The following is a 21,953-nucleotide window of genomic DNA, read 5'->3' on the forward strand; positions in this document are numbered from 1 at the left end:
TCTTCCCAAAGTGCTGGGATTACAAGTGTGAGCTACTGCACCCAGCCTATTTATTTATTTATTTAGAGATGGAGTCTCACTCTGTTGTCCAGGTTGGAGTGCAGTGGTGCAATCTCAGCCTACTACAACCTACACCTCCCAGGTTCAAGTGATCCTCCTGCCTTGGCCTCTCAAGTAACTGGGATTATAGGCACCCGCTGGATAATTTTGTATTTTTTTTTTTTAGACGGAGTCTCGCTCTGTTACCCGGGCTGGAGTGCAGTGGTGTGATCTCGGCTCATTGCAACCTCCGCCTCCCGGGTTGAAGTGATTCTCCTGCCTCAGCCTCTCAAGTAGCTGGGACTACAGGCTCGTGCCACCATGCTGGGCTAATTTTTGTATTTTTAGTAGAGACAGGGTTTCACCATGTTGATCAGGCTGGTTTTGAACTCCTGACCTCGTGATCCACCCTCCTCGGCCTCCCAAAGTGTTGGGATTACAGGCGTGAGCCAATGCTCCTGACCTAATTTTGTATTTTTATTAGAGACAGGGTTTCACCATGTTGGCCAGGCTGGTCTCGAACTCCTGACCTCAAGTGATCTGCTGGCCTTGGCCTCCCAAAGTGCTGGGATTACAGGCATGAGCCACCGTGCCTGGCGGTAGCAGCTATTTAGACAGGACATGTATACCTCTACTTTGCCATAGTTTTACTGGTAGATGTTGTCAAGTCCCAGGTTCTTGGTGCCATGAACAAAGTATTGGACATGACACACATACAAGTAGTAAAGCAGCAAACAGTTTGTTAAGCACAATGCGATCAGCAGTGGATCAGGCTGACCCGCGAGTGGTATCAGCCCTGGTTTGTTACATTTCATGGCCTTTTATATTCTTTTTCCTCCCTTGCTTAACCTTACTTTATTTTTCAGAAGTGAATTGCTCATTCTTGCCTTTCCCTCATTGTGCCTAAACCACACTTTATTTCTCATAAGCTAATTGTGCATCCTTTCTTAACAGTATTTTATCTTTCCCGACAAAATTGCTTATCTTTTATTTCTTGTAACCAAATTGCTACTGCAAGCCCTTTCAACTTATTTTCCTTATCTTGCATGTTCCAACTCATTGCTTACTCCCTTATCTATAAGTGCTTACTCTCTTATTTCATATGTCCTGTTTCTGCTATCTTGTATGTTTTGCTTTTGGTATTGCTTCAGCTAGCCTATGTCCAATGGGTCCCCTTCACCCCTGACTTCCTCTGCCATTCTCCTGCCTTAGTAGTACCCACTGTTCCTTATTACTCCAATCCTAAGATCAAGAGTCAGCTGAAATTTGTTATTTCAGTGTTTCCCCATCCATCTTCACTTGTTTGGTAATTGTTTAGCCCCAGTCCAAATTCCTTGGCTGAACTGGACTTTGGGTTTTACCAGAGAGGTCAGTATACTACAATTCAAGCAGCAGGAAAATCACTCTATGATTTAGTCTAGAGGAGACAGTGACTCTTGGATTGAGTTTACTTAAGTTTAGTCTTTGTTTTAGCAGTATTTTGTCAGTCTTAATTCCTGGTGCTTGGTAGTTTCTGGAACGTACTAAGTATTCAATACTTTGTCAGCCCAAATGAGAGACTGAGGCATGAGTCTCAACCAGCCGAGGTTTGTTAAGCCCAAGAAAAATACAAGTCACAGAAAAGTTTGTGGCCTGTGCTCTTCTAAGACGTTTTTAGGAGGCACAGCCTGCCTGCCTGCCTGCCTGCCTGCCTGCCTGCCTTCCTTCCTTCCTCCCTCCCTCCTTCCCTCCCTCCCTTCCCTCCCTTCCCTCCCTTCCTTCCTTCTTTCCTTCCTTCCTTTTGTTTGAGATGGAGTTTTTGCTTTTGTTGCCCAGGCTGGAATGCAATGGCACAATCTCGGCACACTGCAGCCTTCCCCCTCCCGGGTTCAAACGATTCTGCTGCCTCAGCCTCCCGAGTAGCTGGGATTACAGGCATGCATCACCGCACCTGGCTAATTTTGTATTTTTAGTAGAGACGGGGTTTCACCATGTTGGCCAGGCTGGTTTTAAACTCCTGACCTCAGGTGATCCACCCACCTCGGCCCCCTAAAGTGCTGGGATTACAGGTGTGAGCCACCTTGCCCGGACATTTATACATTTCTTTTCTTTCTTTTTTTTTTTCTTGAGATGGAGTCTCGCTCTGTCACTACTCACTGCAACCTCTGCCTCCTGGGTTCAAGCAATCCTCCTGCCTCAGCCTCCTGAGTAGCTGGGATTACAGGCGCCCACCACCATACCTGGCTAGTTTTTGTATTTTTAGTAGAGATGGGATTTCACCATGTTGGCCAGGCTGGTCTCAAACTCCTGACCTCAGGTGATCCACCTGCTCAGCCTCCCAAAGTGCTGGGATTACAGGCATGAGCCACTGTGCCTGGCTATACATTTCTTTAAAGAGGAAAAGGCATGTAGGAAACGGTGGGCTAGGCAGTGAGGCAAATAATTACATCCTTGTGAGATTTTAGTCAGTGCCCAGTCAGTGCTATGCTCTACATAAGGTGAACATTCGAAAATAGGGAGTAAGGAAGAGTTAATTACGTAGATGTCTCAGGGTAGGTGAAGGAATGATTGCTCTCATCCTGTTTTTTTTCTTGAGACAGGGTCTCACTTTGTCACCCATGCTGGAGTGCCATGGTGCAATCTTTGCTCACTGCAGCCTTGACCTCCTGGGCACAAGTGATCCTCCCATCTCAGCCTCCCAAGTAGTTGTGACCACAGGCATGTGGCACCATAAGCAACTAATTTTTGTACTTTTTGTAGAGACGGGGTCTCACTATGTTGCTCAGGCTGGTCTCAAACTCTTGGGCTCAAGTGATCCTCCCCACTTCAGCCTCCCAAAGTATTGAGATTACAGGTGTGAGCCACTGCACCTAGCCTTATCCTGTTTTTATTCTGTACCCAGGAAGATAAGCTTGTAATGGACATTGTTAGTATGAAAGTTAACACTTTAGTTTTGTGGACAAGGAGTTAGACTTAGGTAGTAGACTAAAGTTAGAGTTGGTATGTTTTTGTTTATGGGAGGAGATACATCTCGAAAGGTTTAGGGGTCTGCAAAGAATTTATGAGCAATTTGTGAGGGCAGTCATCCGGAGATCCCTGAGACCTTTTCCTTTTGTAGGGGTCTGGCTAATGTATAGCGCTTTGACACAAGATTGTGAAGTAACAGCTATCTATTCTTGAGAAAAGGACAGTGTTCCCTAACTTGGCCTCCAGGTTTAACTTTCCTTTTGACATAATGAGTTTTGCGGGTCTAGAGACTTTATTTTTTCTTTTTTTTTTTTTTTTTTGAGACAGAGTTTTGCTCTGTCATCCAGGCTGGAGTGCAGTGGTGCCATCTTGGCTCACTGTAAGCTCTGCCTCCTGGGTTCACGCCATTCTCCTGCCTCAGCCTCCCAAGTAGCTGGGACTACAGGTGCCCGCCACCATGCCTGGCTAATTATTTTGCATTTTTGGTAGAGACGGGGTTTCACCGTGTTAGCCAGGATGGTCTCAATCTCCTGACCTTGTGATCCGCCCGCCTCAGTCTCCCGAAGTGCTGGGATTACAGGCGTGAGCCACTGTGCCCAGCCCAAGACTTCTTATTTTCCTTTACAACTTTTTTTTTTTTTTTTTTTAAATAGTCTCGCTGTGTCACCCAGGCTGGGGTGCAGTGGTGCAATCTTGGCTCACTGCAACCTCTGCTTCCCTGGTTCAAGCAATTCTGCCTCAGCCTCCTGAGTAGCTGAGATTACAGGCACCCGCCACCACCCCTCGCTAATTTTTGTATTTTTTTTTTTTTTAAATTTTTGAGATGGAGTCTTGCTCTGTCGCCCAGGCTGGAGCACAGTGGCATAATCTCGGCTCACTGCAACCTCCGCCTCCTGGGTTCAAGTGATTCTCCTGCCTCAACCTCCTGAGTAGCTGGGACTATAGGCACACACCACCATGCCGAGCTAATTTTTGGATTTTTAGTAGAGATGAGATTTTGCCATGTTGGCCAGGTTGTTCTCGAATTCCTGGCCTCAAGTGATCTGCCTGCCTTGGTCTCCCAAAGGGCTGGGATTACAGGCATGAGCCGCTGTGCCCAACCTACAACTTTTTTTTGAAAAAAATTGACTTGAATAGCATGATTAGTCAGTTGTGTGGTACTGTGCTTCATACCTGCTGAAGAGAAAGACCAAATGACTAGGTCCTTTCTTCTGCCACCTCTGCCCAGCCTTGGAGATGGACTTTTTGTGTCACTCTAGTCAGACCAAACTTGCCAAGGTTGGACCAAGTTCTTCTGCTACGTTTCACTATTTCTTTTGTCCAGTCAACCTAAGGACGTGTCTTTTCTTTCTTTTCCTTTTTTTTTTTTGGATACCTCTTATTTGCCGAGACCAGCTGGGTTGGGGAGACCCTAACCCAGCGGCGCTAGAGGAATTAAAGACATGCACACAGAAATATAGAGGCGTGAAGTGGGAAATCAGGGGTCTCACAGCCTTCAGAGCTGAGAGCCCCGAACAGAGATTTACCCACGTATTTTTTAACAGCAAGCCAGTCATTAGCATTGTTTCTGTAGATATTAGATTAACTAAAAGTATCCCTTATGGGAAATGAAGGGATGGTCTGAAATAAAGGGATGGGTTGGGCTATCTGCAGCAGGAGCATGTCCTTAAGGCACAGATCACTCATGCTATTGTTTGTGGTTTAAGAAAGCTTTTAAGTGGTTTTCTGCCCTGGGTGGGCCAGGTGTTCCTTGCCCTCATTCCAGTAAACCCACAACCTTCCAGCGTGGGCGTTATGACCATCATGAACATGTCTCAGTGCTGCAGAGATTTTGTTTATGGCCAGTTTTGGGGCCAGTTTATGGCCAGATTTTGGGGAGCCTGTTCCCAACACTTATTTTTCCTCATCTCTTTGAGACATGTTTCTCCTTTCTTTTTAATTTAGGTATCTTTTGGATAATCCTGATGTTGTCAGAGGAAAATCTGTATTAGATCTTGGGAGTGGTTGTGGAGCGACAGCTATTGCTGCTAAGATGAGCGGGGCATCAAGGATCTTGGCCAATGACATAGACCCTAGTAAGGATTCATATTTTAAAATATTTAAGGCTCATCTTTTTTTTCTTCTCCAGAATAAATACATACACATGCTCAGTGTGGTAGCTTATCATCGTACGTATTTTGTGATCAGACATTGTGAATCTGTGTGCACTGGGACATTATCTGTAGGAATCCCCTGAGGTCGGAGTAGATGGTACATTTTTCCCAAGAGGATTTGTGTCTGCCAGACATCCTGGAGGGAGCACTTCTGTTAATTTATGGGTTAGGAATTTCCTGAAATAAGTAAATAGTGTTTATTTGACCCCAAACCCAAGTGAGTGTTGGCCTGTCTTTGAGGGTGATTTTTATTCCATTAGAACCCAGGCTGAGACAGGTAAGTTTTTATTTGATCTGATTTTCTTTTGGTCTACCCTTTCACTGAGAATATAGTCTTTGAAAACCTTTATTTTATAAAGGAGTCTCAGTTCTTTTGTTTTTTTTTGGATACAGAGCCTCACTCTGTTGGCCAGGCTGGAGTGCAGTGGCATGGTCTCGGCTCACTGCGACCTCCACCTCCTGGGTTCAAGTGATTCTCCTGCCTCAGCCTCCCGAGTAGCTGGGGTTACAGGCATGCACCACCATGTCCAGCTAATTTTTGTATTTTTATTAGAGACAGGGTTTCACCATGTTGGCCAGGCTGGTTTCAAACTCCTGACCTCAGGTGATCCGCTTGCCTCGGCCTCTCAAAGTGCTGGGATTACAGGCGTGAGCCACTGCGCTCAGCCAAGTGGTCTCAGTTCTAATTTATTGCCATGCTCAATCAAGCCCAAGGCTTGTTTTCCTGTTCACAGTAAAAACCACAATATTTTGGTTAATGAAATCAGCAAATATTCCTAAAACTCCCAGCATTTCTAGGTGTTTTGAATTGTTTGTTTTGTTTTCAGGATATCCAGTCATATATTTGGAAATTGTGGTATAGCTTATATTGAGATAACCTTTATACTTCTTTAAACAACAACTTTCAACAAAAAGGAAGGAAAATATATTGTTAGCAGATCTTTTAAATTATTTAATCAACAGGGAATTTTAACAGCCTAGCATATACCAATTCATTTTGTGCTTTTTTTTCTTTTTTTTTAAGTTGCAGGAATGGCTATTACACTAAATTGTGAATTGAACCGACTGAATCCTTTTCCTATTTTAATCCAAAACATTTTGAATTTGGAACAAGATAAGTGGGACCTTGTTGTTCTTGGCGATATGTTTTATGATGAAAACCTTGCAGATAGTCTTCATCAGTGGCTGAAGAAGTGCTTCTGGACCTATAGAACTCGAGTACTGATTGGTGATCCTGGGCGGCCCCAGTTCAGTGGACACAGCATTCAGCATCACCTGCACAAAGTGGTAGAATATTCACTTTTGGAGCCTACTAGGCAGGAAAACAGTGGACTGACAACAAGCACAGTGTGGGATTTTCAGCCTTGAGTTGTCGAAGTGCTTCCAGGTATGAATATAGTAATGTTTGGATCTGACTCTAAGAGTTTTCTCTATAGGAGATACTCTCCAGTTTAATGAATGTAATTCTTGTTAAACAGCAAATCTTGTTTTTAAAATATGAAGGTTTAGAGTTTTGCTTTTGTCATGTAACTGGTTCTGTATTTCTGTGCATGCCAATTATACACATCTCTATCTGCATTTTTTTCTATTTTAACCACTGAAAAAATATGATTATACAATGCCATACTCAATGGTGGCAGCATTTAAGTAATGCAGAGGAATGAAACATTGTAGCCGGATCTGTTTCTGTAGTTGAGAACAACTGTGATGTAACTTTTAATTAAACAAACAAAACATAGAAGAATATATATATATTTTCTTTTTTTAGAGACAGAGTCTCTGCTCCCAGGCTGGAATGCAGTGGCTATTCAGAGGCTTAATCATTGAGCACTGCAACCTTGAACTCTGGGCTTTTTTTTTTTTTTTTTTTTTGAGATGGAGTCTTGCTCGTTGCCCAGGCTGGAGTGCAGTGGCGCATATCTCAGCTCACTGTAGCCTCCGCCTCCCACATTTAAGTGATTGTCCTGTCTCAGCCTCTGGAGTAGCTGGGATTTTAGGTGTGCCCCACCATGCCTGGCTCATTTTTGTATTTTTAGTAGAGACTGGGTTTTGCCATGTTGGCCAGGCCAGTCTCAAACTCCTGACCTCAGGTGATCCACCTGCCTTGGCCTCCCAAAGTGCTAGGATTACAGGTGTGAGCCACCACACCAGCCTAACAGTGTTTTTTATTTCGATCACTTCCTTTTGATTTTTTCTTATAGCTTCTCTGCTTATGTCACCCATCATTCTTGCATGTTGTATGCTTTTCGCATTAGAGCCCTTTGCATGTTAATCAGTTATTTTAAATTTATGATCTGATAATTCTAAAATGTCTACCATATCTGAGTCTGGTTCTGATGCTTGTCTTTCCAGACTGTTTTTTTGTCTTTTAGCATGCCTTGTAATTTTTTGTTGATAGCTAGACATGATGTATTGGATAAATAAGCAGGTAAACTAAGGTAGCATGAGGTTTTAAAATCTGGGTAGGGCTATTGTTTGCTGTAGTGTAGCTATTACAGGCTAAATTTTCCTCTAGTGTCCTTGCTATTGTCTCCCCTGTTATCTTTGAGTTTCCCTAGAGATTCCTTCTTATATAGAGTCTGAAGCTTACAGTTTTTTTCACCTGTAATTCCCTGTTATTATACAGTAGCCTAATTGATGTGATAAAGTATGGGAGAAGGTATGTTCTATAGTTCTGTGATTAAGTCTCAGTCAGTTAAGTTAGCCTGTGCTCCTGCTGTGACCTTCACAAGTGCTTTCAGCTTTTCTTTTGTCCCTTTGGTGAGACAGGAAGGCTAGAGGAGGCTAGAGCTGGGTACTTCCTTTCCCCCAGGTCAGCTAGGCTCTAGTAAAATAGTTTCCCTTGAGAGCTGGCTTTTGTTAAGGAGAATTGAATGCTTGGGCATATTTCAAAATGGTTACTTTCCCCATCCTCGTACCAGAAGAAGGGATTTTTCTCTGATCCTCACCCTGAGAACCTGGTAGGTATCCTGGAGGTAAAACTATGAAAGTGTGGTGTCTCCCCTAGGAGTGGGCCCCCTTGAGTTGGTTTGTTTTAATTTAACAAAGTTTAATTGAGCAAAGAACAATCTGTGAATTAGGCAGCTCCCAGAAGCAGTGTAGGTTCAGAGTGACGGCAGGGTTACTACACCTGGTGAGATAACGGTTATGGACAGATTCCTGGAGCTTTTGATTTTTTTTTTTTTTGAGACAGAGTCTCACTCTTATCACCCAGGCCGGAGTGCAATGGCACGATCTTGGCTCACTGCAACCTCTGCCTCCTGGGTTAAAGTGATTCTCCTGCCTCAGCCTCCCAAGTAGCTGGGATTAGAGGCGTGCATCACCATGCTCAGCTGGGATTACAGGCATGCACCACCATGCCCAGCTAATTTTTGTATTTTTAGTAAAGACAGGGCTTCACCATGTTGGCCAGGCTGGTCTCAAACTCCTGTCCTGAGGTGATCCATCTGCCTCAGCCTCCCAAATTGCTGGGATTACCATTGTGAGCCACTGCACCAGGCTAGAGCTGTTGATTTTTAAGTCCATCCACATGGAGCCTCCAGCAACTCAGGAATTATAGCATAAATGTTCCTACTGGTACTGGCTCCAGCAAAAGGCTTCTGCTCCCTGTAAGCTGTGGTTCTTTGTATCTGCATTTCTAATATGTGAGGCATTTGCTCTTTAACCTTAAATAAATTAGGATCTAAGTGTTGTTGATTTTTCAGTTTATTCAGCTTTATTCTTATTGTGAGGATGGGAATGATGACTTCCAATCTCTTTATATTAGAACATATAAATCAGACTAGAGACTGGAAATTTTTGTTGTTGTTGTTGAGGTTTTTGTTTTGTTTTGTTTTTAGACAGGGTCTTGCTCTCTCATCCAGGCTGGAGTTCCGCAATGTGACCATGCTCACTGCAGCCTCAACTTTCCAGGCTCAGGTAATCCTCCCACTTCAGCCTCCTTAGTAGCTAGGACTGCAGGCATGCACCACCATGATGCCTGGCTAGATTTTTTATTTTGTATTTTTTGTAGACATGGAGTCTTGCTACATTGGCCAGGCTGGGTATTACTGGGTGTTTTTTTCTTTCCTCCTTTATTTCTTTCCATATTTACTTATTCAATGAATATTTGAGTGCTTATTATATACCAGGCACTGTTCTAGGCACTGGGGATATAGGGATACAGCAATGAAAAAAAAAGATAAATATTTTGTCCTTACAAAATTTATATTCTAGAGTAGGGAGACATAATGAACAAATGAAAAGTAAAACAGGCATCAGATGGTGATAGGTAGTAAGGAGAAAAAGAGTTAAAGGTGATAGGGAATACTGGGTACTAGATGGGGTACAGATATTTTAAACAGAGTGGTGAGAAATAATTAATACAACTAGCAACATAAAAAAGGAGGAAAATAAAACTGCAAACTGTTTTAGGAAGATAAATCCTTCAAAGACCCAAAGAAGCTCACAACTTAAAAGTCAAAACTGGTTTCTGCAAAAAGGGGAAAATACGATTGACTTGGTTAAATATTCAGTATTAAATTTTATTGAATTCGTCTTTAGAAAAATTTCATAGATAGAACAGGCCTTACCCTTTTTGCACATATATACATATGTGCCACCTTTGCAGTGGCAACATATATAGCCACACTATAAACATACCACATTTATAAAGCAATAGTAAGGACAAGAAATGGAGTTGAATAAGTACCCCCCAACATACACAAGAAAGTTAGCATACTTACCCCGTTTTTCACTACATCAGAGGCAAAATAAGAAATCTTTTAAGAAAATCTCAACAAGACAGGCTCATGGCAAAATGAATATGCTAAATGTGGGGGTTGGTTTAAGCATGGTATGTGTCAGGTAATTTTGTGATTACCAAAAAGTTTTCACTTGAAAACTAAGACCTTTGCTGTTTATTTCACAATGTGAAATCAGTAGAACCTGAGGATACAAATCTCTGTAGTGATATTCTGTATTTACTCATTTTTACACATTTTTGAATGCAATTTTGCTAAGGAAGGAAAGCTTACAGATGAATAAAATGTAATTGGGAAGAGTAGCCATAAAATTCAATGAACTAAGAGGCTGGGCAAGAGCCTCTGTAATACTAATACACTGAATGGCTAATAAGTCACTTCATTTCAGTGAAACAAATACCTAAATTCTTTTAAGAATTAACAGGCTTGATGTTCAGGTCTGCTTTTGGCAAATGGGTATTTAAATACTCCAGGAAGGTAAGAGCCAGAAAATAGGAAGGTAACTATGCTTTTAGAAATATGTTTACTTAGATTCTCCCAAGGTTTATACTTACAGGTAAGCTTACAACAATAACTCAAATACCTACATAGGAGAAGGAAATCTCAAGGGAAAACAGTTAATTTTAAAGTTATTTTAAAAACAAAATCCAACACCATAGATCAGAGTTCATGCTAGGATTATCATTTCAAAAATAATGACTCATCCAACAGATATAGAATAATAGCACTATTAAGATGTTTAAGAGTAAAGCACAAACATGTATATACCAAGACTCAGCTAATTCTCTGAGAGTTATAACTTAAGACAATAAAATAATTAAAAGTAGTGTTAACATTAAATAGAATGCAAATCTCTATAGATGGTTTCCTGGGAAAGTAGTTTTGATAAGCTTTCCTAGCATTGATCATCTTCAAAAAAGCATCAATAAACAGTCCATGTCACTTGCTTTAGTTTGTTTGGGCCTACTAATTGCTCCAACACTTCTCGTGAATGATCTATAAAAGAAAACAATGACAATATATTAATTGACAATAATAAATGTTTAATGTTTCCTCATGTCTAACTGGAGATGATATTAATACACAGTTATTTAAAGGATTAAAGGAGGTGATCTATAAAGCACAGTATACAACTAACTCGCTAATAATTAACGGTAGCCCTTACTATTATTAGGTGTAGTGCACCTATCACAGTATTACTTGTTTAAAAAAAAAAAAAAACAGGCATTTGTTGTTTTCTGTGTAATTTCATCATAATTCCACCAACCAGAGTAATGGTGCAATTTCACCATTAACCTGTGTTAATGGTTAATAACTTTTTTCAGGATCTTAGCTGGAAATAGATGATTCACTAAAGTGGAGTGACTGAACAGCATTTAATTAAGGGAATATTTACCAAAAAAGTAGGATTAAAGAAAGCCAATTAAACCACCTTGGGAAGCTGCAACACACCCAAAGGGTTAGAGGAGGTACTAGTCACCAGAATGTGACAGGTTGACCTGTAGTTGAACATTTTTCCATGTCTGTATAATACTATTATAAAACATGATTTTAAATAGATAACCATTATATAAATACACTGTAATTTAACTGATCTATATTATTGGACATTTAGATGTTTTCAGTTTTTCACAATGTACAGTCGTGATTTTGATATGGTTTCCATCCTAGTTTTAGGATGTCTTTAAAAAATCTGAATTAAAGCAAAAATACTGATAAAATTTTGTTAGTTTAAATATTACTCATAAGTTTAACAGACTTGTTTCCATAGATACAACTTATGTTTTATATACAACTTATGTTTTATATACAACCTAACCCAGTCTTGGAAATCCTGTAATTTGGTGGTTCCTAGACAGATTTCACAGACCAGTAGGAAAAAAAAAAAAAAAAAAAAGATGGGCCCAACATATACAGTGACAAAATTTTATTTTAAGTTAAACAAAATTAAGCAAAAATACCAAGGTTTATTACCAGTAAGAGAACCAGAGAGTGTATAGAAATGAAAAGTTATTATCATTGGGAAAACAAAGGTTTACAATTCCATTTTTTAAAAAAGTAGCTAGTAAGATAAATGCAGTTTTATTGATGGTCATAAAAATATTATTGTTTATTGTAGAGGAAATCTAAATCAAAGATAGGTTCAAATTATGTTGAAAGTAAAAGAATGGAAAGACATACCATATAAATGGCAACCATGACAAAGCTGGGTGGCTATAGAAGAGGGGGGAAACACTTTCCAACTCTTTCTGTGAGGCCAGTGTTACCCTGATACCAAAGCCAGACAAAGACGTCACATGAAAACTGCAGACAAGGATCTTTTATTAATGTAGACTAAAAAATGCTCAACAAAACGCCACACCAAATCCAGCCACTAGAAGAAAGGATTACATACCATGACCAACTGAGATTTATCATAGGAATGCAAGGTTAGTTTAACATCTGAAAATCAATGAGTATACTATGTTAATGTCCTATTGCTGCTGTAACAAATTACCACAAACCTAGTGGCTTAAAGCAACAAATTTGTTATCGTACAGTTTTGAAGGTCAGAATTCCAAAATGGGTCTCACTGGGCTAAAATCAGGTGTGGGCAGGTCTGCATTACTTTTTAGAGGCAAGTTTTATCTTTTTTTTTGGAGGCTGTACAGGAGAATCTACTTCCTTTACTTTTCTAGCTTCTAGAAACTACCACATTCCTTGCATTCCTTCCTGCTTAAAGTGAACAACATTGGGCTGGGTGCGGTGGCTCATTTCTGCAATCCCAGCACTTTGGGAGGCTGAGGCAGGCATATCATGAGGTCAGGAGTTCGAGACCAGCCTGGCCAACATAGTGAAACCCTATCTCTACTAAAAATAAAAAAGTTAGCTAAGCATCATGGCACGCGCCTGTAGTCCCAGCTACTCGGGAGGCTGAGGTGGGAGAATCACTTGAACTAGGGAGGCGGAGGTTGCAGTGAGCCGAGACCACGCCATTGTACTCCAGCCTGGGTGACAGAGTGAGACTCTGTCTCAAAAAAAAAAAAAAGTGGGCATCATTGGGCATAGTCCTTCTCAAGCTGCCATCTCTATGGTCCTTCTCTGTCCTTCTACTTTTAAGGACCCTTATGATTATATTGGGCCTACATAGATAATCCAGGATGATCTCCCTACTTAAAAATCAACTGATTAGCAACTTTAATTCCATTGGCAACCTTATGTAACATAACATACTCACATTTTGGGCATTAGAACATGGATATCATTGGGTGGGTGAGAGCATTATTCAGCTTACCACCTACACCATTCTAATAGAACAAAGAACTAAAACCACATGATCATCTCAACAGACAAACACCATTTGGCTGGGTGCAGTGGCTCACGCCTGGAATCCCAGCACTTCGGGAGGCTGATCACCTGAGCCCAGGAGTTCAAGACCAGGCTGGCTAAGATGGGAAAACCCCGTCTCTACTAAAAATACAAAAAATAAATTAGCCAGGCATGGTGGTGGGTGTCTGTAATCCCAGCTACTCAGGAGGCCGAGGCAGGGGAATTGCTTGAATCCAGGAGGCAGAGGTTGCAGTGAGCTGAGATGCTGCCACTGCACTCCAGCTTGGACAACAGAGCAAGACTCAGTCTCAAAAAACAAAACAAAACAAAACACCAGATGACAAAAACCAATGCTCATTCAACCAACTAGGAATAGAAGATGACTTCCTCAACCTGATAAAGGGCATCTATGAAAAACCCATAGCGGGCAGGGTGCAGTGGCTTATGCCTGTAATCCCAGCATTTTGGGAGGCCAAGGCGGGAGGATCACTTGAGCCCAGGAGTTCAAGACCAGCCTGGGAAACATAGTGAGACCCTGTCTCTGCAAAAGAAATTTAAAAATTAGCTGAGTGTGGTGGCACATGCCTGTAGTCCCTATTACTCAGGAGGCTGAGGTAGGAGGATCTGCTTGAGCCTGGGAGACAGAGGTTGCAGTGAGTGTGTTCATGTCACTGCACTCCAGCCTGAGCAACAGAGCAAGACCCTGTCTCAAAAACAAACAAGAAAAACCTATAGCTAATAGTGAAAAATTAAATGTTTTCTCCCTAGGATCAAGACAAGGATATCCACTCTTGTTTTTGAGACAGTCTCACTCTTGTTGCCCAGGCTGGAGTTCAATAATGTGATCTCGGTTCACTGCAACCTCTGGCTCCCAGGTTCAAGTGATTCTCCTGCCTCAGCCTTCCGAGTAGCTGGGATTACAGGCGCCCTCAACCACGCCCAGTTAATTTTTTGTACTTTTAGTGGAGATGGGGTTTCACCATGCTGGCCAGGCTGGTCTCAACTCCTGACCTCAGCAGTTTGAGACCTGATCCACCTGCCTTGGCCTCCCAAAGTGCTGGGATTATAGGCGTGAGCCACCGTGCCCCGCCAGGATGTCCACTCTTGCCATTTCTATCCAACATTGTATCAGAGGTTCTAGTCATGGAAATTAGGCAAGAAAAAGAAAAGGCATTCAGGTTGGAAGAACTAAAACTATTTGTAGATGATGTTATATTGTGTATACAATATCCCAAGGAATTCACTAAAAAGATAGAATAAATGAGTTCAGCAAGGTACAAGAACAATATATAAAAATCAAATGTATTTCTATATACCAACAATGAATAATCCAAAAATGAACTAGAAAATAATTCCATTTATGTTGCCATCAAAAATAATAGAGTACTTAGGAATAAATCGAATGAAAGTGAAAAACTTACACTCTGAAAACTATAGGCCATTATTGAAAGAAATTAAAGATCTAAATAAAAAAATCCAGACCAAAAGACTTAATATTATTAAGATAGCAATATTTCCCAAATTACCTACAGATTCAGTGAAATTCATATCAAAATACAAGCTGGCTTTTTATCGTTTGCAGAAATCAATAAGATGGGGCCTGGCAGGGTGGCTAACACCTGTAATCTCAGCACTTTGGGAGGCCAAGGCAGGCAGATTCCTTGAGCTCAGGAGTTTAAGACCAGCCTGGGCAACATGGTGAAGCCCCGTCTCTACTAAAAATACAAAAATTAGCCAGAAGTGGTAGTGCGCACCTGTTGTCCTAGCTACTTGGAGGACTAAGGTGGGAGAATCGCTTGAACCCTGGTGGTCAAGGCTGCAATGAGCTGAGATGGCATCACTGCACTCCAGCCTGGGTGACAGAGACCCTGTCTCAACAACAACAACAACAACAACAACAACAACAAAAAGAAATTGATAAGATGATTCTAATATTTGTATGAGAATTGGGGGGACCCAGAACAGTCAACAGAATTTTGAAAAAGAACAAAATTAGAGACTTAACACTTCCCAATTTCTTTCTTTTTTTTTGAGATGGAGTCTCACTCTGTCGCCAGGCTGGAGTGCAGTGGGCATGTTCTCGGCTCACTGCAACCTCCGCCTCCCAGGTTCAAGCGATTCTCCTGCCTCAGTCTCCCAAGTAGCTAGGACTACAAGTGCGTGCCACCATGCCCAGCTAATTTTTGTATTTTTAGAGACAGAGTTTCACCATGTTGGCCAGGATGGTTTCGATCTCTTGACCCCATGATCTGCCCGCCTTGGCCTCCCAAAGTGCTGGGATTACAGGTGTGAGCCACCGCACCCAGCCAACACTTCCCAATTTCATTTTAGCTGCTGTATCTACAATAATTTTGGCATTTTTCCAAGTTGTGAATATGTTAGTTATCAAACGTTATATATAAATATTTGTCTTCTGTCTACATTTGTCACTCTTCTGTGGGAATTCACTATTGCACATTATAGGAAGATGCTTTTCCCTCCAATAGTAAGCGTGGAACATTTTTATGTAATTTAAAATTTTTGATGCTAGATGGCAGTATTATATTAGTCTCCTTAGGCAGCTTCTTCCTCTGAAGATAGAGTATTTAGGACTGTGGGTTTAAATAAGAATATTCAATGCCTTTATTATGCTGCAGGGAAAAACTATGGGGTCGCTGAGTATTTCATAATCCCTTAGCAGAACATTTTATAGAAACACATACTCTCTTGGCCGGGCGCGGTGGCTCACGCCTGTAATCCTAGCACTTTGGGAGGCCGAGACGGGCAGATCACGAGGTCAGGAGATCAAGACCATCCTGGCTAACACGGTGAAACCTGTCTTTACTAAACATACAAAAAAAATTAGCCGGGCGTAGTGGTAGGCGCCTGTAGTCCCAGCTACTCGGGAGGCTGAGGCAGGAGAATGGCGTGAACCTGGGAGGCGGAGCTTGCAGTGAGCCGAGATTGTACCACTGCACTCCAGCCTAGGTGACTGAGACTCCGTCTCAAAAAAAAAGAAAAAAAAAAAAAAAAAAAAAAGAAAAGAAAAAAGAAACACGTACTCTCCAGACTGAAAAAGAGCTAACGGGTCATTTATGCTAATCACACGACTGATGCTTGATGTCACCTTCCTATTTGTTTCCCTATCCTAGTAACAGTTAAGCCAGTTTACACTAGAGGCTCAGGAAGGAATTATAGATTGTGGTTCAGATGACTTAGGTTTTACTTCCAGTTCTATCAACTATTTCTAAGATGTGGGGCAAGCCACTTAAATCAATTGTATCTCTGTTCCCTTATCTTTAAAATGAAGGAGTTGTATAGATGACCTTGTTGGGGCTCAGAAAAGGATTCCCCAAAGTATGGCACTTTGGCATGCTGAGTACTTTGAACTAAAGGACATTGGAAGGCCTCAGAATCCGCCTCAGAACCAAGGTCTGTGACCTTCTCCTGCCCTCCTATCTCCTACCCTTCATTCTCCCCAAGTGAGTCACAGAAACCAGGATTGCTCTTCCCCAAGGTGGGTCACAGAAACTAGAACTCTTTTCCCCAAAGGAAGACATAAAACCTACAAATCTTACTCTAAACCTCCCCAGCCTTTCTGCCCAGGAGCTGGCCATAAAGAAATTCTCTGACGTACCCCCGTCGGATAGGAGATCCTAAGGCCCTCATTCCAGAGTGGACCCCGCCCTATACCCTGGAAAAAGGAATGTCACACAGAAAGGCCAAGAAGAATCTGAACAAACAGGCCTTGCTGGGTTTCTCCACTCTGTTACTGTTAGCTCATTCTCTTCTCCAGTCACATCTCTACATGGCTGGCCATGCTTCATAAGCATAAAAACAAGCAGTTTTCCCTAGGTGTTTGGCTCTTCATTTCTGAAGTCTCCTATAATCTTTGACCAAATAAACCTGTTACGCCTTTCTCTTATTAACCTCACTTTTCTTATAGGACTGTCAGCCTTGATCCTTATGATGGGTGAGGAAAGGTATAGCGTTCTGCCTCCCAACCTCTAAGGAACTGTTGACCACCTCTGTAAAAATCTATGACAATATAGATGGAGAGCATTTTTTGAAAGATTCATGGTAGGAGCACTTGGAACACCAAGAAGAAGAAGAAACTATGGGAAATACAAACTTTTTTGTTGTTGTTGTTGAGACGGACTCTCGCTCTGTCACCCAGCCTGGGGTGCAATGGTGCCATCTCAGCTCACTGCAACTTCCATCTCCCAGATTCAAGTGATTCTTCTGCCTCAGCCTCCCAAGTAGCTGGGACTACAGGCGCCCGCCACCATGCCCGGCCAATTTTTGTATTTTTAGGAGAGACGGGGGTTTCACTATATTGGCCAGGCTGGTCTCAAACTCCTGACCTTGTGATCTGCCTGCCTCGGCCTTCCAAAGTGCTGGGATTACAGGCGTGAGCCACCGTGCCCGGCCGAGAAATACAAACTTTTAACAAAGTATTTTTTTCAAATGTTCAAGGAAAATGTAATTTAGACATTTTTATAGAACACACAGTGAAAAAAGTACGGCTGAACACATTTTTACAAATAATGATCAAAGTCCTAGTGTTTCATTACAGTGATCTGGCAAAAATAAACATGTCATGCAGGATTAGTAATGAATGAAATGAATGAATAACAAGGAAACAGAATAATATAGAATTAAGAAAAATATGAAATAAAAAAATGAGTTATCCTTTAAGCAAGGAATCAGCTTTAATTAAAGGGAAACCCTGACGCAAACCACTTGGGTCTTAAAATACTGTTTTGGCTGGGCATGGCAGCTCACGCCTGTAATCCCAGCACTTTGGGAGCCAAGGTGGGTGGATCGCTTGAGCCCAAGAATTCGAGACCAGTCTGACCAACATGGTGAAACGCTGTCTCTATTTATAAATAAATAAATAATAAAAATTTTAAATACTGTTTTGGCTCTTTGTGGCTAATCTTGACATCTATATTATCCAGAATCTACGTAAAGAACTTGCTGGCTGGGTGTGGTGGCTCACACCTGTAATCCCAGCACTTTGGGAGGCCGAGGCAGGTGGATAACCTGAGGTCAGGAGTTCAAGACCAGCCTGGCCAACATGGTGCAACCATATCTCTACTAAAAAAAAACAAAAAAAATTAGCCAGGCGTGGTGGTGCACACCTTTAATCCCAGCTATTCGGGAGGCTGAGGTTGCAGTAATCTGAGATGGTGCCACTGCACTCCGGCCTGGGCGACAGAGTGAGACTCAGTCTCAAAAAAAAAGAACTGTCCTTTAAATCAGGTTGGAACAAATCCTAAGATTAAAATTCAAGTCAACTAAATGGAAAGCGGCAGATTTCCTGTTGGATTCTCCTGCCTCTCAGGGTAAAACATAAGGACTGTCTAACTCCTTTATTGCTCTTCTAAAATCCTCCATGTCTTTGAATACTGTGAAACATGCTTAGATAATTATGAGAAAAGGCAATGCATGTCTGTTGCAGGAGATTAGCAAAGGTATGTAAGTTGAACTTACTGATAATCATTGAAGACCTAATGGAATTAAAATGCTTTGGTAAGTTTTAGGACGGGTGCAGTGGCTCACACCTGTAATCTCAGTACTTTGGGAGGCCGAGGTGGGCAGATCACCTGAGGTCAGGAGTTCAAGACTAGGCTGGCCAAAATGATGAAAGCCTGTCTCTACTAAAAATACAAAAAATTGGCCAGGCATGGTGGCACCCGCTTGTGATCCCAACTCGAGAGACTGAGACAGGAGAATTGCTTGAACCCGGGAGGCGGAGGTTGCAGTGAGCCAAGATCACGCCACTGCACTCCAGCCTGGGCAACAAAGAGCGAAACTCCTCTCAAAAAAAAAAAAAAAGATTTAGTATTAAAAATTATTTTCACGCTGTTATAACAACTATAAAACTATATTTTTCTTTTTTTTTTTTTTGAGATGGAGTTTTGCTCTTTGTTGCCCAGGCTGGAGTATAGTGGCACGATCTTGGCTCACTGCAACCTCCACCTCCCGGGTTCAAGTGATTCTTCTGTCTCAGCCTCCTGAGTAGCTGGGATTACAGGCGCCCGTCACCACGCCCGGCTAATTTCTGTATTTTTAGTAGAGATGGGGTTTCACCATGTTGGCCAGGCTGGTCTCAAACTCCTGAACTCAGGTGATCCACGTGCCTCGGCCCCCCTACAGTGCTGGGATTACAGGCATGAGCCACTGCACCCAGCCAAAACCATAATTTTCATATTTCTAATAGCAGCTTAGTTTTTATCTCTTCAGCAGAAACCGACTCAGAGTACTTACAACAGTTTCAAGTCCTAATTCATAATGTGAAGTTATGTTTTAGTCTGACCAAGGTTAAGAAATTTTATAAATACTTAGAAACATAGTTGAGAAAACAGGTTAATTCAGGAGATCGGATGGGAAATTACAGTGAGCAGTGCTAATTTGGGAGTCACGTTGCTTTGAGGGTAACAAGATAATTGCACATGCATATGCAAGTATAGTAAGTACTTTCTATAGAATATAAATTTTATTGTCTTAAATACTCATATGCATATATAAGAGGAATCATGTTATATAAGGTGCCATGAAAGAAGAAAGGGCTTCCATGTATCAAACAAAAAACCCCCACAAACACAACCAGCATTTATCTTCCTTGGAAAAAGAAGAAATTAAAAATCAAATATAAGGTGAACATGTTAGCCCACTTTACTTCCATTCAATGATGTTAGCAAAAATATATCATTATAGAAGATTTAGGGGTACTGATGGTTAAGTGGGAAGACTAGAAATGATCTGGGTAGTTAAAATTTCTTCAACTTTTTTCTCTTTAAAGAAAGTTTATTAATAAAAGCCATTTTATATGAACTATTAAAAAAATTTTTTTTGGATGTGATGACTCAAGGTTGAATACATTGTATGAAGTCTTGCATTATTATTTTTATTTTATTTTATTTTATTTGAGATGGAGTTTTGCTCTTGTTGCTCAGGCTGCAGTATAGTGGCGTGATCTTGGCTTACTGCAACCTCTGCTTCCCGCATTCAAGCAATTCTCCTGCCTCACCCTCCCGAGTAGCTGGAATTACAGGCATACACCATCACGCCTGGCTAATTTTTGTATTTTCGGTGGAGACAGGGTTTCACCATGTTGGTCAGGCTGGTATCATAGTCCTGACCTCAGGTGATCCACCTGCCTCGGCCTCGCAAAGTTCTGGGATTACAGGTGTGAGCCACTGCACCCGGCCTTTTGCATTATTACTAATATTAGATCTCTCAATGTTATGATAATTGGCCGTTATGCACAAGGCAAAGTCGAGATCCATAAGAGTTAAGTGATTATTCGATGTTCTGGAGAGATGGTGGGGATGGGATCAGTGCTCGTTTTACTATATCTTAAGATTTTGGTTCTAGTCTTAGCACTATTATTATTTTATTAGACAGCGAGTCTCAGTTAATGTTGTGCAGGCTGGTTTCAAACTCCTGGGGCCTCAAGTGAGCCTCCCACCTCAGCCTCCCGAGTAGCTGGGATTATAGGCGTGCACCACCATGCCCAGCTAATTAAATAAAAATTTTTATAGAAGCAGGGTTTGGCTATGTTGCCCAGGCTGGTGTCAAACTCCTGCATTCAAGTGATCCACCCACCCTGGCCTCCCAAAGTGCTGGGATTACAGGCATGAGCCACCGCACCCTGCCACAAATAACATTTCAATATCTCACTTTCCTATTCTGTGAAATCAGGGATCACAAAAATAACAATAGGTTGGCTAGGTTAATCAAAAAAGTGTTCTGTGCTAGAAATTTGGAAATGCTTGGACAAATAAAGTTAAACAGTTTCTTAGGTATAGTATTTCTCAGAGTCTTTGACAAATTAACACTCATAATAGTGGCATGCTGCACTTCACAGACTTTTTGGACATATAAACACTTTTTGTTTTATGTTATGGCATACCATGTAACTGTAGTGAATCTGAAGGATTTCAGGGCAGAACAAGGAAAAAGATGTGACCACAAGGTGGCAGTGGGACACAACAAGCTCTTTTTGGACAGCGCTTTGACAGGTTTGTATGCCAGGAAGTCCCTCACAGCATGAGAGCTTCCAAAGGCAACAACAGTGTAGGGTGGCCACTACCCAGAAGGAGCAGGGTAAGAGCATTCCTGGAGGACTAGAGAGGGTGTATGTGTCATGATGTTGTTTAGCAGCAAGACTGGGGGTTCTCTAGGTTAGAGAGCTCCAAAGGGCAGCAGTGGGTTGGGGTCTTTTATAGCCCGGGGTTTTTATCTATGGATAGTAGATGTTGAGTGTAGTTTGCAGGGTATGTAAAGCAGGTGGGCTCTAGATGGCTAATAATTTGGTTATGTAGGCTATACTTAAACAATTGGATGTGTAAAAATTTGATTTGGTGCTGATGGGCTTTTGAGCTAACAGTTCTGGTTGCTGTGAAGAAGTAAACAACCTGGGGCCCCAAAGGTCATTTTTAGATCATTTATGTAACAGTATCACCTAGTCCAGCATTTGCCAACTGTGATCTTCCAGATCAAAAATATTTTTATTCCAAATATTTTGAACTCCTGCCATTTCAATGTCTACTTCTACCACTTCTGGCAACCACACAAAAATATAAGAAGTGATTTGAAAGGGGTATGCTATTCTTTTTTTTTTTTTTTTTTTTGAGACAAAGTCTCACCCTGTCACTCAGGCTGGAGTGCAGTGGCACAATCTTGGCTAACTGCAACCTCTGCCTCCCAGGCTCAAGTGATCCTCCTGCCTTAGCCACCAGAGTAGCTAGGATTACAGGCATGCGCCACCATACCC

The 21,953-nt window shown here is 41.6% G+C and overlaps 2 protein-coding genes across 18 annotated transcripts in view; one reads left to right on the forward strand and one right to left on the reverse strand.

Moving 5' to 3' along the window:
* Positions 1–21,953, forward strand: part of ETFBKMT (electron transfer flavoprotein subunit beta lysine methyltransferase) — an 88,164-nt gene that overhangs the window by 17,349 nt on the left and 48,862 nt on the right. For 4 of the 11 annotated variants that reach the window (XM_077952426.1, XM_077952428.1, XM_077952429.1 and 1 more), the window contains exons 3-4: positions 4,930–5,060; positions 6,163–6,525. In XM_077952426.1, coding sequence (XP_077808552.1) covers positions 4,930–5,060; positions 6,163–6,506 — 475 coding nt within the window. In that variant the 3' untranslated portion in view covers positions 6,507–6,525. 11 annotated transcript variants of the gene reach the window in all.
* Positions 9,637–21,953, reverse strand: part of AMN1 (antagonist of mitotic exit network 1 homolog) — a 58,975-nt gene continuing 46,658 nt past the window's right edge. For 4 of the 7 annotated variants that reach the window (XM_015151399.3, XM_015151394.3, XM_015151401.3 and 1 more), the window contains one exon: positions 9,637–10,876. In XM_015151399.3, the coding sequence (XP_015006885.1) occupies positions 10,803–10,876 (74 nt within the window). In that variant the 3' untranslated portion in view covers positions 9,637–10,802. Of the gene's footprint in view, positions 10,877–12,061; positions 12,255–21,953 lie in introns of all 7 variants that reach the window. The other 3 variants (XR_013400948.1, XR_013400949.1, XR_013400950.1) reach the window with 1 other exon arrangement.

Source organism: Macaca mulatta, chromosome 11, assembly GCF_049350105.2.
Source record: "Macaca mulatta isolate MMU2019108-1 chromosome 11, T2T-MMU8v2.0, whole genome shotgun sequence".
Classification (NCBI taxonomy): Eukaryota; Metazoa; Chordata; class Mammalia; order Primates; family Cercopithecidae; genus Macaca; species Macaca mulatta.